This window comes from Artemia franciscana, chromosome 9 (genome assembly GCF_032884065.1).
Source record: "Artemia franciscana chromosome 9, ASM3288406v1, whole genome shotgun sequence".
Taxonomy (NCBI): domain Eukaryota; kingdom Metazoa; phylum Arthropoda; class Branchiopoda; order Anostraca; family Artemiidae; genus Artemia; species Artemia franciscana.
In genome coordinates, this window is record NC_088871.1 from 42,421,442 (window position 1) to 42,441,257 (window position 19,816).

Genomic DNA, 19,816 nt, shown 5'->3' on the forward strand with positions numbered 1-19,816 from the left:
AATAATAGATACACCAACTAGCAAAAGTTGCTAACCCCTCATTGGCGATAGTGATTATTACCTAGCAGTCGACTGTTGCATACATGTCCTCTATATGTCTCACAATTTGTATCGGCCTAGATTTCGTTTCAGTGTGTAACTTACTACTGAAGTTGTCAACCCCTTGAAACTTTCAAACTGGTATACCTCATGAAGGAATTTTTGTATCAAAAATTGGATGTCATATACTTTGATCAGCTCATCAAGAGCTATCGATTGCCGTCGAAAAACACTCTATCTATCTTAGTTCAAAAGTTGATTTTTTTTTGCCGTAGGCCAACTTTCTAACGTCACCACTTAGAAAGGAGCAAAGGATAAGCTCCAATTTTTTTTTAGCAATGAGAGAACTTTTAAAGTTTATTAGGTATATCTGATTCAATTTCTCTACCGCAATCCAAAGTCCAAAAAACCGAATGATAAACTCAGCTGAAATCACGAACAGAAAAGGGTAGAAACAATAGATTTTCTGTTTATCATTCAAAGAAGATATAATGGCTGTGGGGCCGGGTAACTGCCGCATATATTTCACACTTATAGATTTTAGTCCATCTTCAATTTGAAAGTGGTGCCTGCCTGCTAGAGCGGAGCTTTCCACTCGAAAGCAGAAACATGGTTTGATGAAACGGAAGCTTGGCTGCACAACTTCAGATACTCCAGATACTTCAGATACAAGCAAAAACCATCCTTGTTGGTCCCAGGCAATAGTTCTGTGGAGCTTTCCAAAATGTAATGTCATATTCATCAATTCGGCCTGAGGTCCACACTTTCCGTAAAAACCGCACCCTTACCAGTTTCCAGGAATAAGCTGAGATCGGCGGCATAGGAAAAAAAACGGGACAAAACCAAAGTGTTGCTCTCGCAACATAATTAAATGGTAGAATGGAGTTTCAATCGAGGAATTCTCCTTGTTAATCAAAAATTAATAAGAAAAGCACTTTAGCATAGGACAGCCTCAGATACTTGGTAAATTCTAAGTGTTTTAATGGTTGAGAGTTTCAAAAATTAATAAAAAAGCACTTCTACATTATAATAAAATAATCCACTTGGTAAGTTTAAGTTCTTTAAATGGTGACTGAGCATCAAAAATTAATAAATAAAACGCTTTTGCATAGAACAAAGTGAGCTTCTTGGTAAATTCCAATTTTTTTGTTTTTAAGATTTAATTGGTGACTGAGTATTAAAAATTAATAAAAAACACTTTTGCATAGAATAAACTGAATTAATTGTTCACACACCAATGGATTCTGCTGAGCGTAAATCCAACTGGCGTTCTTCTTTTATCCAACTGCATTTATTACAGCCGGTTGAGGTTGTCCCAATTCATATCATGAACCCTCAGGGACTAGGTCCCTGTTTGGTCAGCACCTCCTATTCAGAGATGTACTCTATATATTTGTGCAACAATCCCCAGTCCACCACCTGGCGACGTGATGAATGGCCTTGAGAAGGCCCCTTCCGAAAATTTTATTCAGTAGGAATTTAATACCTTCTCCTATTAACCTAAACATTATAACCTTCATAGAATGGCATATTTTTTCTTGGGATCCTGCTTGTTTATTTCTCTAACCGCAAGTAAAATCATTTGATTGACCATAGTCTCTGTCACTTTTCTCCACGGGGGTAAATATTACTATGACTTACAACTTATACTTATTAGCTGTTAGATACTGAAATTCTAGAATGCTAATCATTTTATCTTCGTCCTATCAGAGACTTAGAGGCATCCTTCATCATCATGAGCCCTACTCCCTGTCAATGGGTACAACGCTTCTTTCTTGAATAAATAAAGTCTTGTCACCAATTTTTATGTTTCCAGCCTTCGGAAGATTTCTTTTTCAACTATCAAATCCAATCCAAAACATTAAAGTTCTTAAATTAAAATATCGATACTACAGTTTATTTACGTTTTATGTCACAATTTTTATAATATTTAGACATTCGAAATCGTAATGGCTTATGGAAAAGCAATGTATCCCACCATTTTACATCAAGGACTAATATCAAACAGTTCGTGGTAACGAACCATCAGGAATGAGCAATGTGGCTTATTAGTAACCGAAACTCTAGGAAATAGAGTCTTGGTAACAATGGATATATCAAGGGAATCAAAATTTTATGCTTATTCAGAATATTCCTTTATAAAACTCATCAAGTTTAATGGTACCCATTAAAAGCTACGTACCTGAACAAATTTGCCAAATTTTTTTAACGGAGAGGAAAACACCCATAAAATATCGACTGATCATAATGTATGTATGTGTGTATGTATGTAAACATAACAAAACCAACAAGAAAATTACAAATAAATGTAGAAGAAAAAATGGAATCTTCACGATATTATTTATAAAGAGATACATCTTTCACAATGTATTTGCCCTTCATCAACATGCTTAGCCATATTCCTTAATGTCATTTTAACTCATGATCCTACAATCACTTCTGCCCACCTTCAATGTGTCATCACTAACGAAAAACACCCTTTTCTCAGATCCGCCAATTCCTTACAATTACCCCAAAAAGAAAATATCCTCATCATCTTCCCCAAACATTGGAAAAGGGCTTGGTTATGCATACTTATATGCATACTTACCGTTCCAAAACAACTTAACCCCTAAATGCACAAATTATTTTTTAACCTCTATAAAATCACCTTAAAATCTAAATTCATCATCTTTCCTTAATTTTCCACCTTTCCTAAAAACTACGATCTCCATGTTCTTATCTAATTCTACTCCTTTTATATCCAAATATTCTTCCATTAAACAAAATCGGTGACATTGGGCATCCCTGTTTTAAACCTGTTCTCGTCAAAATTTTCCCAGATACCTCTCGTCCATTCTATTGGCCAGCTGCACAATAAAAATATTTGGCTGAAAATGACAGTTAAAACTGGTATGCATACTTCTTTTGCCTTTTTCAATACTCTTAGTGGAATTCCGTCTCAATCTGTAGCTTTTTCTTTAGATGATTTCCTTGTCTCCTATATCTCCTGTTCCAAACTTGTTATTATCAATTTCATATTTCCTTCTGTCAGGGGCAAATAAAATATAATTTCTGGTAAGATTTTGGAGATCTTAATGAAAATCACACCATCTGATTTACATTTTAGAGAGCCTTTGACGAGAATAGGTTTAAAATAGGTTGATTTCTACAGGTAGAAAAACGCTCCGGAAGTAATGCTAAGAGTTTCAAAAATATGCATGCTTTTGTTTGCTAATGCTATTGCTCTCCTAGAAGAATCGGCAGAAAACATGCAAACACTTAAACAGAATGGAGGAATATTTGGATATAAAAGGATTTGAATTAGATAAGAAGAAAGCAGCAATTGTAGTTTTTAGGAAAGGTGGAAAATTAAGGAAAGATGATGAATTTAGATTTAAAGGTGATTTTATAGAGATCAAAAAATAATTTGTGCATTTAGGGGTTAAGTTTTTTTGAAACGGTAAGTATGCAAAGGAGGTTAAGCATAGAGTACAAAGGAGAAATATACGCAAAAAATTAGTTTTTAAAAGTGAGGTTGGAAAAATTAGGGATTTAGCAATGCATTAATATTTATTTAGGACTAAACTCCTTCTGTTTATGCATTAGGGGTCTTAGAAAAAGAGAAAAAGTGTCTAGAAAAAGCTGTGGGGTCTTAGAAAAAGTGAGGAGTTGGAGAGAATGCAAAGAAATTATTTTAAGAGATTTTTTTAGGCCCATAAATCCACTGACACTGTTGTACTGGAGGAGGATTTGGGACTAAGCAGGTTAAGGAAAGATAGGTTAATAAGCATGGTAAGTTTTGGATACAAATTTTAAGAAGTAGAAATAGACTAGCGAAAAAAGCGTATTTTATTGTGTTGAAAGATAAGATAGGGGTAGCGTGGCTGGAGGAAATAAAGAAAATTTTAGATAAAGTTGGATATTCATATTTTTGGAATGAAGGTAAGGGATCTAATACGGGTAAAGTGGTTCATAAGTTAAAAGAAAGGTTACACGAGCAAGGAATACAGCAGTGGCGGGCTCGCAAGGAGGCCTCAGGATCTCTGAGTCTGTTTAGTATGGTTAAGGACACGTGGAGGGAGGAAGTTTATTTTATGTTGGGGTTGAAAGGGCAAGAAATAAAAAGGATTCTGAACTTAAGGGGAGGTTTGATTAATATTGGGGAAAGAGAGATGGAATTTAAGGGGTCATGGTGCTAACCCTGTCTCTTATCCAATATGTGGGGAAGATTCTTCTCTCTGTGAGTAAGTGACTATTTAATTTTTTTGCTCTTCTCTGAGTAAGTGACTCGTTTATTTTCCCCCTTTTTTACAGGCCAAAGAACCTTTGGGGGAATAGTAAAAAATGTAAGATTTTATGTGTGTTTCGTGATGAATAAATCTTATCTTATGATGAGTATATTTTTAATATTTGGGGATTTGTAAGTTAGTATAGGTCTAATATAAGCAGCCCCTGGAAAGTGCAGATATCAAGCTTATCAGATACCGTGGTAAGCAATATAAAGTGCTTTCCTCTTGACAGTGTTTGCCGACAGAACAAAGTTTGAGAATTAAGAGTTTCCTGCTTGCTGTTCTGTGAACTCTTAAGTAAGTAAGTAAATATTGCAATCTCCAGATTTTGGGTGTTAAGTAATTGGTTTTCCAGAATTCATTACAGATGAATAAATTAAAGCATGGTTAATCATTTGCCTAATTTAAACCAATTACACTTAATCATGGAAGTATGGTAAAGTGTCTTCTTCTTTTGTCTTTGACCGTATGACAATGCATGAACTACTTTCATAAGCGATTCCAAATTGTCGAACTTAATTTATTTTTAATATTTTTTTTTTACTATTTTATTTAAATTAACGAAAAGCCGTTTTCAGATTTGTACCTTCTCCTTTATCGGCTAATAATCTTTCATTTTATTTTGAAGTGCCAAGCTAATTTGCGTAGAACCATGTAGGAAGAAAGTTAAGTGTGGCCATTACTGCCCAAATTTGTGTGGTGACCCTTGCATAATGCCATCTGACTGCCTTATATGCAACAAAATCAAAGAAGAAAAGGATAAATCAGAAAAAGGTAATGTAGCAATATTTGATTTTTCTTATTTAGTTGTTTCACTTCGAAAAATTACAATAATATTTCCAGAATTTTAATCTAAATAAAAATAAAATTGGAAAACGATTTTCCTGTGAAACTAAGTTTAAAAGTAAAGTTGTTCTTATCAGAAAAGTATTACACTTTTGATGTTTTTTATACCGAAAACATAAAAAGGGAAGGAGACAAAAGTCTTCGCCAATATCTCCCCTTCGTGGCGGGTGACCTTCGGTAACCTTGCAAAACAGTCAGATTACCTAACGTACCGAATTTAGGATTTAAAACAAATTGTTTTTATTGTAGAAGGTATGGTGTTGTCGGAAATTTCTAGAGACCTGCCTTGTTTAAGGTGCGATAGTTGAGGTGTTTCTGCCATAGGTGGACCAACATTGTGACATGTTTGCAGTGTCAGCAACAGTAAAACAGAAAAAAAGAAGGAAATTTCTTTATTAAAATGTTTTTGCAAAAGCTGAAAAAGATTTAATCCGTAATTATGAAGTTTCATGTGTCATCTAAGTCAGTATGTCTCCAAAGAAAATCATCAAAAAGGTACTTAAAATTTTGTGCTGTATTATTTTATTTATTTCTATTGTTTAGCTGATGCAGGTGATTTTTCTTTTGTTTTTAAGGTTTGCTAAGCGGTATTTCCCTTGCAGCCCTTGGTAGACTCGACCTATATTTTTGTGGTTTGTTTATTGATTTTTTTTTTCATGATCACAAAAAGTTTTCATGCCGTGCTTTTCCAAAATCTGGTTTCACACTATCGTTCAAGTTATTGTTATATATATATTTTTTTTCTTGATTTCTTTTTCTAGCTTTCTCTTCTTCTTGGCCTCTGCCTCTCTCTCCTTCTTTTATTGCTCTCTCTCTTTTTTACTTTCAGTCTATTTACTCCATCGTTTCTTTTTGTCAATTAGATAAAGGTATGTTGAGATAGATGTAGGTAGCTAGATCGACCTAGCTAAGTAAACTTAGTTAAGTAGGTAAAATTGTGAATATCTGAGCTTTACTTTTTCTTGCTTCAGTTAATTTATTCTTTCAACTCTTCTTCACTCTTTTCTTTTTTTACTCTTTTAATGTTTTGTTCGATGAATTTTGAATATTTCCATTTTTGGCTCCGTAGGTACTCTGTTTTATTATTTGTTCAAGTTTGTTCGTTCGTGATTTTTTAAATTGTGCTTGCCATCTTTTTTTTTTATATTGCTCGTGGGTTTGGGATCTTTCAGGTTTTCTAAGAAATTATAAATTGTATATATTTAAGATGGAAAAATGTTCTTGTTCTGTTTTACTTGAAGTTTCTTCAAGTAAATTTGTGTTTCTCAGAACCTTGTTTTCGTAATTTTGTCTTTATTAAGTTTTTTCTGTCGTGTCTCTGACTTTTTAAAAGTTCTTTTCACGTGTTTTTTTTTGAAGGTTTAGTTTGTGTCTTTGGAGCTTGTTCGAGTCTTCTCTCGTTTTTCTGGTGTATATGCTGAATTTTTCGCTGCTGAGTTTGCTTTATTGAAATGTGTGGGTTACATTTCACAATTTTCTGGGGGATTTTCTTTGAGAAGCGCAGGCTTCATACCTTTTTAAAATATTTTAAAATTTTTACCTTTTTTAGAATACTTTTTTAACATACTTTAAAAATATCTTCTTAAAATACTTTGTAAAAGTTCTTTTCATGTGTTTTTTTTCTGAAGGTTTAGTTTGTGTCTTTGGAGCTTGTTTGAGTCTCACTCAATTCAAATTTCACGATTTTCTGTAGATTTTCTTTGAGAAGTGCAGTCTTCGTGCCATGTGGTTTTCTTTTTCTCTTGCTAAGTTTCCTGTACTGATCTGAGAGGCTTTATTAATGCTTGAAAACCCTTCACAATTATTCTCGGTCAACCGGCTCAAATGCTTTTCTAAAGCCAATGAATAGTAGATACAGCTAGTTCTACTAATTTGATTACTCAATAAGCATTCGCAATAAGAAAATCAAATCAGAGCATGATCAAACGTTTTTAAAACCATTTTGCCCTTCTTGCATATACTTATATAGTGGATGTCGTAACCGGTACAATATAGTTGAAGCCAATAGGTTGCATTGCACTGGCTTAAGAGTTACACCTTTCCAGCTAATGCAAAGTATAGTATTTCCATTCTGGAAAGTTTTTCCAATATTCTCTTGGTCTATTCACGTGGAGCCATCCATACTCTATATCTGGTTTATATATAGATATCCGATATTCTATTTCTGGTATTGGTCATATTCTATATCTTAGGGAAAAGGCTGATTACACAGACACATAATTTCATACTGAATACTTAAGAATTTCTGCAGTGATTTCATCTATACATCTAGAGTTCTTCTATATTTTAGCTATTTTGCTACACATATGGTCTCGGTAGTGTCCGACGAGTACTTATATATGTTAAGCCGCAAATAGAGAATATAAGGTGCATTTTCTTGGTCAATAGATCTCGACCTATTTGACAGCCATAGGCAGCGCAATAGCGCTGCCTAAGCAAAGAACGATGTGGGCACATTGTATTGTTTATTTATTTTTTTGCTTTGTTTTATACCAGGACACTTGTTATCAAAGGAGTTGTCATGTGAACTTCAAAAAAGGCTCATTTGATCGGAAATAGGAAGGGCTTGTGGCTTTGTTAGTAGTCAAAAGTGATTGGAGGGCAACTAACCCCCCTCTCAAGCCCACCATTACCCCAAACACATCCAATAAAAATTTTGTATAGCCAATTTGTTCAACGTAGTTGAAAGGTCTGCAAAATTATGTATTTGAGGATGACAGCCCCCCTGCAGCCCTCAGGAGAAGGGTTGTAAGTTATGCCCTGGGGGCATGTAAGGTTTATATAGAAAGGGTGATCGTATAAACTTTGGAGCGAGCTTATTGGATTGATGATCAGAAGTTTTAGTGCATTTTATTAGATTCAGAGAGATGGCAGGGAGGATATCCTTCCTCACACCTCGTATTTTCCTGAAATGCGGCTGATAGAAATTTAGAGATGGCCATTTTTGGTCGTAGAAGCTTCGAAAAAGGCTGATTCGATTGGAAATCGGAAGGGTTAGTGCCCTTTTTAATATTTGAAAATGATTGAAGGGCAACTAACCCCCATACCCAATATTATCCTAAACACATCCAATCAAAGTTTAGAGATAGCCATTTTGCTCAACGTAAATGAAAGGTCTGGAAATTATGTTTTTAGGATGATAACCCCTCCCCCTCCCCCAGAGCCTTCAAGGCAAGGAATGTACGCTATTTCCTGGGGGCAAATAAGGTAAATATAGAAAGGGCGATCGTATGCACTTCGAGGGAGGGGGTGGGAGGGCTCATTGGACTGGTAATTAGAAATTATAGTGTCCATTTTAAAACTCAGGGTGATTGGGATTTTGATACCCCTCCCCCCTCCACACCTCTTTTTTTCGCGAAATCAGTCCGATAGAATTTTGGGATGGCCATTTGTTGTGGTAGAAACTTCGGAAACAGCTCCTTTGATTAGAAATTGAACGGGCTAGTGCCCTTCTTAATAATCAAAAATGATTGGAGGGCAACTATCCCCTCCTCCCACATCCACCATTACCCCAAACATATCCAATCCAAATTTTAAGATAGGCATTTTGTTCAACGTAATTGAAAGGTCCAGAAATTATGACTTTGAAAATGACAATCCCCCCTCCCCCCCCCAGAGTCCTCAGGACGAAGGTTTTAAGTTATGCCCTGGGGGCATATAAGTTTTATATAGAAAGGATGATCGTATACACTTCAGAAAATACTACATATAAATAATACTACTTCTGTGACTACTATTAAAACAACGCCCAAGGGCAGGAAGGTGACATTTTCAAGACATTTAGAGGGGAAGACTAATTGAATGAGAGCACTCTCTCTGTATGAACGTTGTCAAAAGGATGTAACAGCAATATCTTAGAAACAGTTTGGTGCGTGAAGTTGAAACTAACAGGGCTTGTTGTGAGGGATATTGAACATCCTAATGCTGCTGCTTCTACTCATACTACTGCGGATGTTGCTAGCTACTACTGCTACTAAATCTTAGGCTACTAAAATTGGTACTACAGCTACTATTCATACTATTGCTATTAAAACTAAGGCTATGAAGGTGAAAAATGTAGGATATATAGAATTTGTATGGAACTAAATCGAAACGCACTATGCTCACATAGGCTGTCAAGCGGACGCATCAAAAATGCTTCAGTAGTGATTCATGGTATTTATTAAGCTGCAACTTTCAGCATGTGTTGAAGGAGTTATTAAGAAAACCAAAGGTGCTATGTGCATACTGCTACTAATGCTGCGTCAACTATTGCTACTGCACAAACTAAGGGTTGCAAGGTGAAGCTTTTAAGAAATATATGGGTGGATTTTGAACTAAATCAAAATAAACTATGAGCATGTGGACTTTCAAAAAGGCGACAAAGCAATATCTGAAGAACAATTTATATTAGTAATATAGACCTTTAAGGGTAAGCTGTGGTGGATTTTGAACTAGCCAGAAGGCCCTCTATATACACTTCGATTACTACCACTGCTGTCAATGTAACTAATGACGATAAAGGTATTAATATGAAACTTTTAGGGAACGCTTATGAGTTTCAATTAAAAGACAACACTGTATGCATGCAGGTTTTCAGAACGGCATATAAGCAATATCATAGGCAGCACCACTTTATAATAGCTAGAAATATCATTGAAACTTTTAAAGGAACTAATTCAATTCAATATTAAAAGTTCTGGTGCCCGTTTTAAGAGTAAAACGAAATTGGAGGATAAACAGCTCTTCTCTCAAGCCCATTCATTTTCCAAACGTATCCAGTCAAAATTTTGAGGCAGCCATTTTGTTCACCATAGTAGAACGGTCCAGCAACTTTGTTTTTAGGTATACAAGGCATGTCAACCCCCCCCCCACAATTATGCAATTGGCCCATTATACTTTAAAACTAAAAGTTGCTTTAAAATAAATTGAAAGGCATTGTATTTATGGTTGCCAGTAAGACACCTCAGTAATATATTGACAACGACTGAGGGTGTTAAGTTGAAACATTTGGGGATATCACTATTACTACTTCTGCTCTTACTACTTAAATAAATTAAAAGAGTGTAAGTGTATCCAGATTGTCAAATATCTTAGATAGAATCTTTTGGGGATGATTTAAGTTTATTTCTTAGGTCAACTTCAGAAGCTATAAAATTTAGTTAAAAAATACTGTTTGTGTCAGGATTAAAAATTGTTGTAAAAGTTTCTCCAACATAAAATAGCAACCCATGCTATGGATTCTTATAGAATTAAATAAAAAAAAGTTTTTTAACTGAAAGTAAGGAGCGACATTAAAACTTAAAACGAACAGAAATTACCCCGTATATGAAAGGGGTTGCTCCTGCTTCAACGCCTTGCTCTTTGCACTAAAGTTTGGCTCTTTCTATCAACTCTACTTTTTAAAAGAGCAAAACCTCTAGCGTAAAGAGCAGGGCGTTGAAGAAGGATATCATAAGGTTCGTTACCACGAACTGTTTGAAAAAGCTAAAAAGATATAAAATATTATTTTTTACATGAAAAAGGCAAGCTCAATAAAAAATAAACAGAAATTAATTAAAAGAACATTTTCCGCAAAACAAGTTTTTCAAAGAAAAGTAAAGATCTTCATCAAGTTAAGAATGAAAAAAATAAAGTCAAATAATCTTCGAAGCATAAAACTACCACACATCACTATCAATAAATAAATGAATTTCAAAACGAACAGAAATTACAATAAATAGCCGAAACAAACTAAAACGAGTAAAAATTAACATGATTAGGGCTGATAACCCCCATACCTTCTCAAGACCAGAATACAATTTGCGCTATGCTGAAAACAAAGTACGATTGAAATATTTTCACTTTCCTTACTTTCATAAATAAAAAATTCATAAAAAATAAATTGAAAAAAAATAATTGGCTTGAAATTAATAAGCATTAATAAAGCAAGAAGATAAATATACGGTTAGTTAAAATTTTCAGAAAACCAAGCTAAATGCGAAATTTGAAATTTGGGGAGAAATATATATTGAAGTTAATAAAAGGTAGTCATTCAAATATTATTAGAGCACTGAAAAAGGTATAGGGGTATTCTAAAATTTTTAAAAATGTTGAAGAATCCAATTTTACGATAACATTTGATAAATTGGCTTGAAATGTATAAAAAGGAAGCCTTTTCAAAATATTAAGAGGACAGAGATAGGTTAAGAAGTATATAAAAATTTCAGAAAATATGGTAAAATCCAAGTTTAGGAGCACCGTTTGAAAAATTGGCTTGACATCAATAAAAAGGAAGTTTTTTTTCAATATTAGTTAAGGACGTTAGAAGGTACAGAGTCTAACGTTATTTTCAAAGAAAAAGGAAAACGTTAAAGCTATGAATGTAATTTGGGGGAAAATAGGGTTAATATTAATAGATAGGAAGTGTTTTAATTATTATTGAGGGACACAGGAAGGTATGGGTTTGTATCTAAATTTCAGAAAATGTAAAAAAGATCAGAGTTAGGAGACTAATTTATGTAAATTAGGGTTGAAATTGATAACAAGGAAGGGCTTTAAATGCTACAAAAGGGCATAGGAAGTTGTACTATAGGAAGGTATAAATATCCAAAAATTTGGAAAAATTCAAGCTCGGAAGTGCCATGTATAAAAATGTTGGCCCAAAATCAATAAAAAGGAAGGCTTTTAAATATTATTGGGATGTAAACGACATAAAATTTACAAAAAAAAAAAAAAATACGAAACAAAAGGTTTTAAACATTATTGAGGGACGGTGGAAGCCATAGGGAACCACTTCAAACTTCAATGTGTATGTTCTTAAATTTAGGGAATTAATTACAAAGGAATAAAAAATATTTTAATTTGTGGGCATGGGGATTCCTAAGGTGGGGCCACCAAAATTGATGCTAAAATCAGGGTATTAACTTTATATTTGTATGAAACTTGCATCCATTTGCACTATTGAACTCAAATGTAATGTGAAATATAGGCGAAAAATGCTATATAGACGAAACCCCTGCCATAGGGCCAAGAAAAATATGTATATAAAACCTTTTCTGAATCACTTCAAACTTCAAACAATGTAAATTCAGCTTAGAGGAACAATTTGAAAATAAATAAAAAATAGTTACAGTTGGTGATTATTGGGTTTCTCGAAGATGGACCTTCAAATATCTTTATTCGGTTTATCTTGTAATTTAGAACTCTAAATAGCAACCTTTGTTTATTCATTACGCAGACTGTAAGACATAGCTCATATAAAGTAAAGTTTGGTGATAAAAATGACAGACCAATTATTCAATTATGCACCAATTATAAAACAATTGGTGGTAAACAATGGGCAAATTTTATAACTTGAAAACCTTTCTCTTGGGGCTATGTTTGGAGGGGTGTCATTTTATACCTAAATGCATTGAGCCTTTCAACTATGATGAATCTAACCATGGATGTATCCTCTATATAATTCAATCTCGGTGAAAATCTACTCCAGACAATTACTCTTAACCACTCCAAACGTAAAATTGAGACGGAAAAGAGAATTAAGACATATGAAAAGAGTTTTGTACAAGAATTCTAGCAAATTTCCACAGTTTATAATTTCCCTCACAAGTTCACTTCCAGGAAACTTCCCTCCCAATGGAAGATTCCCCTGTGGAAAAATCACCAGTAGAAAATGTGTCCCCCCATTTTGAAAATGTATGCATGCATCCCAATAACAAATACTATGCGTAAACAATGGGTAAATTTTATAACTTAAAGACTTTTCCCTTGGGGCTGTGGGGGTGGAGGGGGGTCATGTTATACCTAAATGCATTGAGCCTTTCATCTATGATGAAGAAATGGCAATCTCAAAATTATGATCGGACGATTTGGGAAAAAATTTAGTTGCCGTACAATTTTTGATCACTTAAAAAGGACACTAGAACTTTTAATTTGTTTTCGAATGAGCCCTCTTCTGATTTTCTAAGATCGTTTTTCTTGCAAAAAATGCAAAATTCCGCATTTTTGAAGATAGGAACTTGAAACCTAAACAGTTCTCTTATACGTTGAATCTAATAGCGTGATTTTCATTGAGATCACTTGACTGTTAGGGGCTGTTTCTTCCTTTTTTTGAAAATCAGGAAAATCTTCTCAGGGTCTTAACCGTTGATGGGTAAAACTAAACTTAATGAAATGTATATATTTGAAATCAGCATAAAAACCATTTCTTTTAATTTATCTATGTATCAAAATTCTTCTTAAAAAACCTGTTTTTAGAGTTTCAGTTACTATTGAGCCGGGACGCTCCTTAATTACAGTTCGCTAACATGAACTTTATGAACCACAATTTTGTCAGTTTTTTCTTTTGGTTGTTATTACGTATATGAGGGAGTTACCCCCTCGGCACTACCTCGCTCTTTATGCTTAAATTATTGTGAATTTGTAAAAGGCCTATTATTTCAGTTAAATGGTCCTTATGTGTCAGAAGTCATTCTTAAATACTTGGAACAAAAAGTAAAACATTAGCGTAAAGAGTGCGGTATTTCAAAGGGGGCAACCTCCTCCTATACGTAGTAATTTCTGTTCGTTTTAAGTTTTAATATTGTTCCTTGTGTTTTTTTTTTTATTATTTAATAGCAACCACAAGCCGAAAACATACAATATCATTAGTTTACTATCACATATAAATCATGGTTAAGAAGGTGCTTAATATTATATGAAATGCAAAGATTGGCAGAATTATCATACTAATAAGTCCTTAGGAAAATAAAGACAGGGTATATAAATACTAGACATCTCATTTTGTGTATTTTGTTCTTGAAGAGGAATATAATGTGTTTTTTTTTGTTAAATAAACATTTATTTGAATTGGTAAGCTTGTCATTTTACTGGTAATTTCAAAAAAACGACACAAAGCTTTACAAATGCATTGCAATTCCAGGAATTGTTAGTCGCAAACTTTGAACATAAAAAACATAAATAAACATAAGAAAAAGCAACTGAACAAATAAATACATTTATATATGCATGTTTTCTTTTCAGAAACACGAAAACGTCAGTTAGAAACGTACCAAGAAATTGCCCAGCAAAAGGCACTTGAGTATAGAAATGAGACAACAAGGTTTAAAGTATCCGGTTTGGATCCCTCGTCCTCTGTCTTTGTAGATGTTAGAGACAAAGTTCTTAAGTACTTCCAACCTGCTCATAGCTGGCACCCTGAGGTTACATCAGTCCAAGAGGTTTTTAATGCGAATTTACTCGAAGCTTTTTACTTATGTCAAACCAATTTATTTGAACCTTCAACTTCACGTGAGAAATTTCACGGTACAAACACCGAAGCTTGTGAGAATATTATTACTAATGGCTTCCGACTACCGCGCAACGATGGCCAACAAAGAATGTTCGGCTTTGGTATTTACTTTGCCACTGATTCTAGTAAGAGTGCGCAACAAATCTATACAAAAGGGTCAAATATGCTTATATTATGCGACGTTCTACTTGGAAAAGAAATGAAGGTTTCAACTCCTCAATATACAATGAATTATAATACTATTAAAAGTTTAGGTTATTACTCATTGTTTGCTCCTCGTGACACAAAAAGTGCTGGTGGAGTTTTATTTGATGAATTCGTCATCTACGACCCACGTCAAGCATATCCTAGATATATTATCAATTTCAAAGCTACTCAAATGGGAGTCCCTCTTGGAAGTATACTATCAGCCAAGTTTCAGAAATATGAAATTTACCCAAGTAGATACTTTAATCCATCAAATGAGCTGGACTATCACTTTCGTGTAGCTGAGGCACAGTTTCGACGCTTGTGTCAAAATAGGGATGTGATAAAAGTAACTTATGTGAGAAACCCAGCATTAGAATCACAATTTTTGGAAACCTCAAAACAGTTTGCTGCGAAATATGGAGCTGGTGCAGAAGAAGCCAATCCAATATTGGCATTTCATGGTACTCCAATTGAAAAAAATATTGAGTCAATCCTCAAGAATAATTTTCAACGCTCTTACATTAAGCGAACAGCTTATGGCCATGGACATTATTTTTCAGAATTCCCTGAAACAGCTTTAGGATATGCTGGTAGTGTGAAAGCTCTGATACTCTGTAAGATATTAGCAGGGAGATCACAGGATGTTACTGGCAACACCCTTCTAACGAATGGATACGACTCACTCCGTGTTAAAAAGGATGCCTTTGGAAGAGGAACAATGATTATCATTGACAACGAAAAGCAGATATTACCTCAATATGTAGTTCACATAAATTAAATGCTGTGATAAGAAAAATGTGTGCAAAAAACACGAAACGAAAATTAATTTAAAGCAGAATAAAAATGGATTAATCACCAGGAACTGCTGTTATGTTTTTTTGAGATGACAGATTAACTTATATATTTTTAATCTAATTTTGGTAGTTATTTTGGAAGTGTTTAGGTCAAAATTCCATCAATTTTAAATGATATCCTTATCTTTGGTTTTGTCGCACTATTTCCATTGTCCTGTCTGCAACTAAAAATACTAATAAAATATATTATACTAATACTCGTCTAATTATAATTTTATAGAACTAACGACTAAATATTTTTTTGTCGACTGTCATAGATTGCAATTTGAAAGTCACAAGAGGACTGAAAACCTTACATTCTAGTTTTATTATAAAATCTGTGCCGTTTTCTTCTTTGCTTTTTGTTTCTCAAAATTAAAAAAGAAGGAAATACTGGTTTAAATCAACGTATTCTAATTTAACCTTGCCTTTTTAACCAAGGTAAGTTTATATAGTTTAAGCTAGTTTCTAATCAGAGTCAATTTCTGCTTTGACAATCTGATTCCTGTGATTCGAGGAAACAGAATGTTTTCAAATGGTTAATCCTGTTTGCTTCTGTCTTTGAAAGGACGGCAAAATTCTGTTTAAGTCACGTCATACTCTCCGGTTAAAGCAATGATAAATGTGCTAAAACCATTTCTTTTTTTTTCGACAGGTTCCCAAAGATTTTTTTTTTCTTGACAAATTTCCTAAAAGACTAGTGAATATCACTTTCAATCATATATCGTTTACCTCAGACATAAGCTATCTCTTCCAGTGGCTAAGGTGATGTTGCTTGATCATCTAAGCCTCATAGATATGAACAATTCGGTCTTAACTTGAACTTTACTCAAAATGGTTTTGATATTTTCGTCGACTGGAACAAAGAAGTGACGAACATCGCACTATTTTCTTCTTTAGTTTGACTGATTTGATGTGGGATTTGAGCATAGAGTCTTTACGTATATTATTTATGCATCACTAATTGATAAGGGGCTATCTGAAAATATTTCGGAAACATCAATTTTATATATCACTTCTTCAAGCACAGCTCCTATCAATTTGTTCAATCGTTCTTCAATTAATTTATTTGGCTCCTTACATATTATAACATATCGATTTTACAGAATTCACACTTTCCTCTATTCCCAGTCACATAGCGTGTTATAAGTTGGAGCTTTTAAGTTCATTTTTCTTCTGTATCTTTAAATCCCTTGAAAGCCTTCATATGGGCCTAGATATCGTTGCGTCAAGTACAGTCACTCGTATCAACTTGGTCAATCCCTATTTGGCTCCAAACACAGGTTAACCTATTTGGCTCCAAACATATTTTAATATTTCAATTTTTCGAGAATTCAGGATTTCCTCTTTACTCAGCAACAAAACCTGTTCTAAGTTTTACCTTTTGAGTTCAATTTTCTTATATATTTCGGAAGCCCTTGAAATTTTCAAAGGACACTACATTTTCAAATAACTGATTTTTAGTCGGAGCCGTAAAATTAAATAAATTTTTCTGATTTTTCCTTTCACATCCTGCCTTTTCAACCCAAGAAGCTGATCTGGTTCACTAATTAAACGTATCTGAAATGCAACTGCTTTCTTATTGTATTTGATGTTATGGAAAATGCTATAAAAGTTGGCAAACATAAAAAAAATCTGTATTCTGTGGTTTAAAGGATTCATTTTGAATAAAGCATTTTAGTCGAGAAAGTCAGCTTCTCTTATTCTAGGCAAGTGTGGTGGCATTGATTTTCTTCAAGGGCGAGGAGGGGGCTGGTGGGGATTTCAAAACATTTGAAAAATCTATTTTCCCAATCTATAAATTTTCTAACATAAGAAATTTTAAAAGTCACCTGATAGTCATATGAGAATTTATCTGTGGACCTACCTGTTTTTTGGTAAGAAAAAGGATTAGCACCTTGTTTAAAAATGCTTTAATAATACTTGACTGTCCAATATTTTATTTGTGAATATATTGGAAAATTGATAATATATTTGAATAAGATGGCCTCTTTAGTCTCTGGTCATTCAAAGCTTGATTTATATGACATGGGCGCTGGCAGGGGGGAATGCCTTTCCTGGAAATTCGGGACTATGAAGTAATTATAAGGAAACCAAAATAAGAGAGCAGAGGAGGCAAAAACCCTGGAAAAAAATGTGTATTGCCCCATTGTTGGTAGCCTGCCAATAGATTTTGACCCTTAATAAGGGAAATATAAGTTTTAATTTGTGACTTAGTGACCGCTTTCCAATTTACCACAACAAAATTTCTATATGATTTGGTTGAAGCAAAAAAAAATAAATAAAATATCAAATTCTTCAGAGTAATGAAAGGTAAATAAATAACAATCCTTGGTAATAACAAAAGTATATTAGCCTAGCAGTTGCTATCATTAAACCAAAGAATCAGCTTTTTATAGCGATTCTAAATATTTATTTGTTTATTAGTAATTATTGCAGTTAATAGTGCACAAGAAAGTTCGTATAATAATTGAAAACAACCTGGGTAATTTTGGTAAAGATATGCCGTCGACTTTTTCTTGCATTGCAAGAGCACCCATGAGCTGATTATAAGAAGCCACTATAATGAGAAATGTTTTCCCTGAACGGAATGCTGTGAATTTATCTATTTTCCCTCTGAGCGTATACATTATCTAGTTGTATACATCTAGTTGTATACATGTATACATCTAGTTGTCACTTTGAAAAAGATGTAATTTTTAATAGTTATGAAGTATAAAATTGTCAATATTTTGGTTTTTGGTATTCAGAATTAAATTAGAATATTGAATAAAAAATTTTTTTGTGTTTCAGGGGTCGTTTTAAAAGAATTCGGACAAAATTTAGACTTTAACGTAAAGAGCAAGGTGTTGATGACAGGGCCCTCATATTTGTAGTGATTTCTGTTTGCTTAAGTTTTAATGTTACTCCTTACTTTCAGTTGTAATGAAAAAAAAATTAATTTAATTTCTAATCGTTTTTTAAATATCGTCGGAATATCTGGCTCAACCTCCGTGAAAAATTCCCCTCTCCCACAGAAATGCCCTCTGGACAATTCGATCCTGGTGAAAATTTATCCCGGAAAATTACCCTTTACATATCGAAGCGTAAAATTGAATCAGTAAAGTGAAACCTGAGTTACTCATCCAAGAGGAGTTTATCAAATACCTTGTGACTGTGAAAATTGCTATTTTGGCAGGACTCATTAGAATCTAGGAAAACGGCTACACCAGCATAAAGAAGACATAGACAAGGCATTAATTTCAAATAGTTCTAACAACTCCTTTGATTCTGTTTTAAGTTGAAAAATATTTAGTAATCCCTTTCAAACGGTACTTTTTGAAAAATCTTCACTCATTAGCAATGACTTAGGAATAAAGCAGATGGTTTAGGAATCAATTGAAATTAGTCTATTTGTGTCATCTTTGTGCTCAAATTTAATTTTAAAAATGATCTAACAAAATATTTTAATAAACCAATTTATAATAGTATTGAACCAGTTACAAAAAGTCCTTTGAGACAAGCTGCCAAAAAAGCAAGATTAGCTTTGAAAACTTCCATTTAATCATTTTGTTCTGTTCTGTTCTGTTCTGTTTTTTTTTTTTTTTTTTTTTTTTTTAATGAATTTATTATCTCATATCATTTTATCAGTGCTGGTTGAGCTTCATTGAAGTAAGGATGCTATGGCTGCTTTAAAAAGTTTTTGAAAACATTGTTAGTTTACATGCTCACATTTTAATGTAAATTTATATATATATATATATATATATATATATATATATATATATATATATATATATATATATATATATATATATATATATATATATATATATATATATATATATATATATATATATTCCTGGTGTTGTGCTGAGACGGCCCTTATTAGACATACGGCCGAAATATCCACTGAATTGAATTCCATTGTCTTAGGAAAAAAAATTTCTATTGTTTCTACTTTGGGTTAGTTTGATAAGTAGTTTGTCCATTAAAATGTTCTTATTTAGGAATCTACCTTATCCCTTCCTAAACAACAACTCATCCCTCCCCTCATTATAGCTGATACACAATTACACATCACCAAATGTAGCCGAATTTCATTACAAATAAAGCGAATCAACTTAGTTGAATCCAGTACTGCCACTGTGTGACACTACTTCTTTTGCAACTGGGAAGTCTAAAATACAGGTATTGGTACTAATAAATCAATTAGATTCTTAAAAATTTAAATTGATTTTAAATTCATCTTCTTTAGGGTAAATTCCTAGTTTGGTGCCCAAAAATGGCAGAAAACAAGACTTTCCCCTGACCTAATCTTTATGGTCACTTGAAAATGAGCTTTAAATTTACGTTTGAATGAGCTCCCTCCCAATTATCGTAGACCTAAAGTTTGATAAAATTTACCC

At 33.4% G+C, this 19,816-nt stretch overlaps 1 protein-coding gene across 5 annotated transcripts in view; it reads left to right on the forward strand.

The window, feature by feature from the left end:
• The window catches only part of LOC136031433 (uncharacterized), a 509,032-nt gene extending 493,386 nt beyond the window's left edge, over positions 1-15,646 (forward strand). For all 5 annotated transcript variants that reach the window (XM_065711007.1, XM_065711006.1, XM_065711009.1 and 2 more), the window contains 2 exons: positions 4,939-5,084; positions 14,139-15,646. In XM_065711007.1, the coding sequence (XP_065567079.1) occupies positions 4,939-5,084; positions 14,139-15,373 (1,381 nt within the window). In that variant the 3' untranslated portion in view covers positions 15,374-15,646. The remainder of the gene's footprint in view (positions 1-4,938; positions 5,085-14,138) is intronic.
• The last annotated feature ends 4,170 nt before the right edge of the window (positions 15,647-19,816 follow it).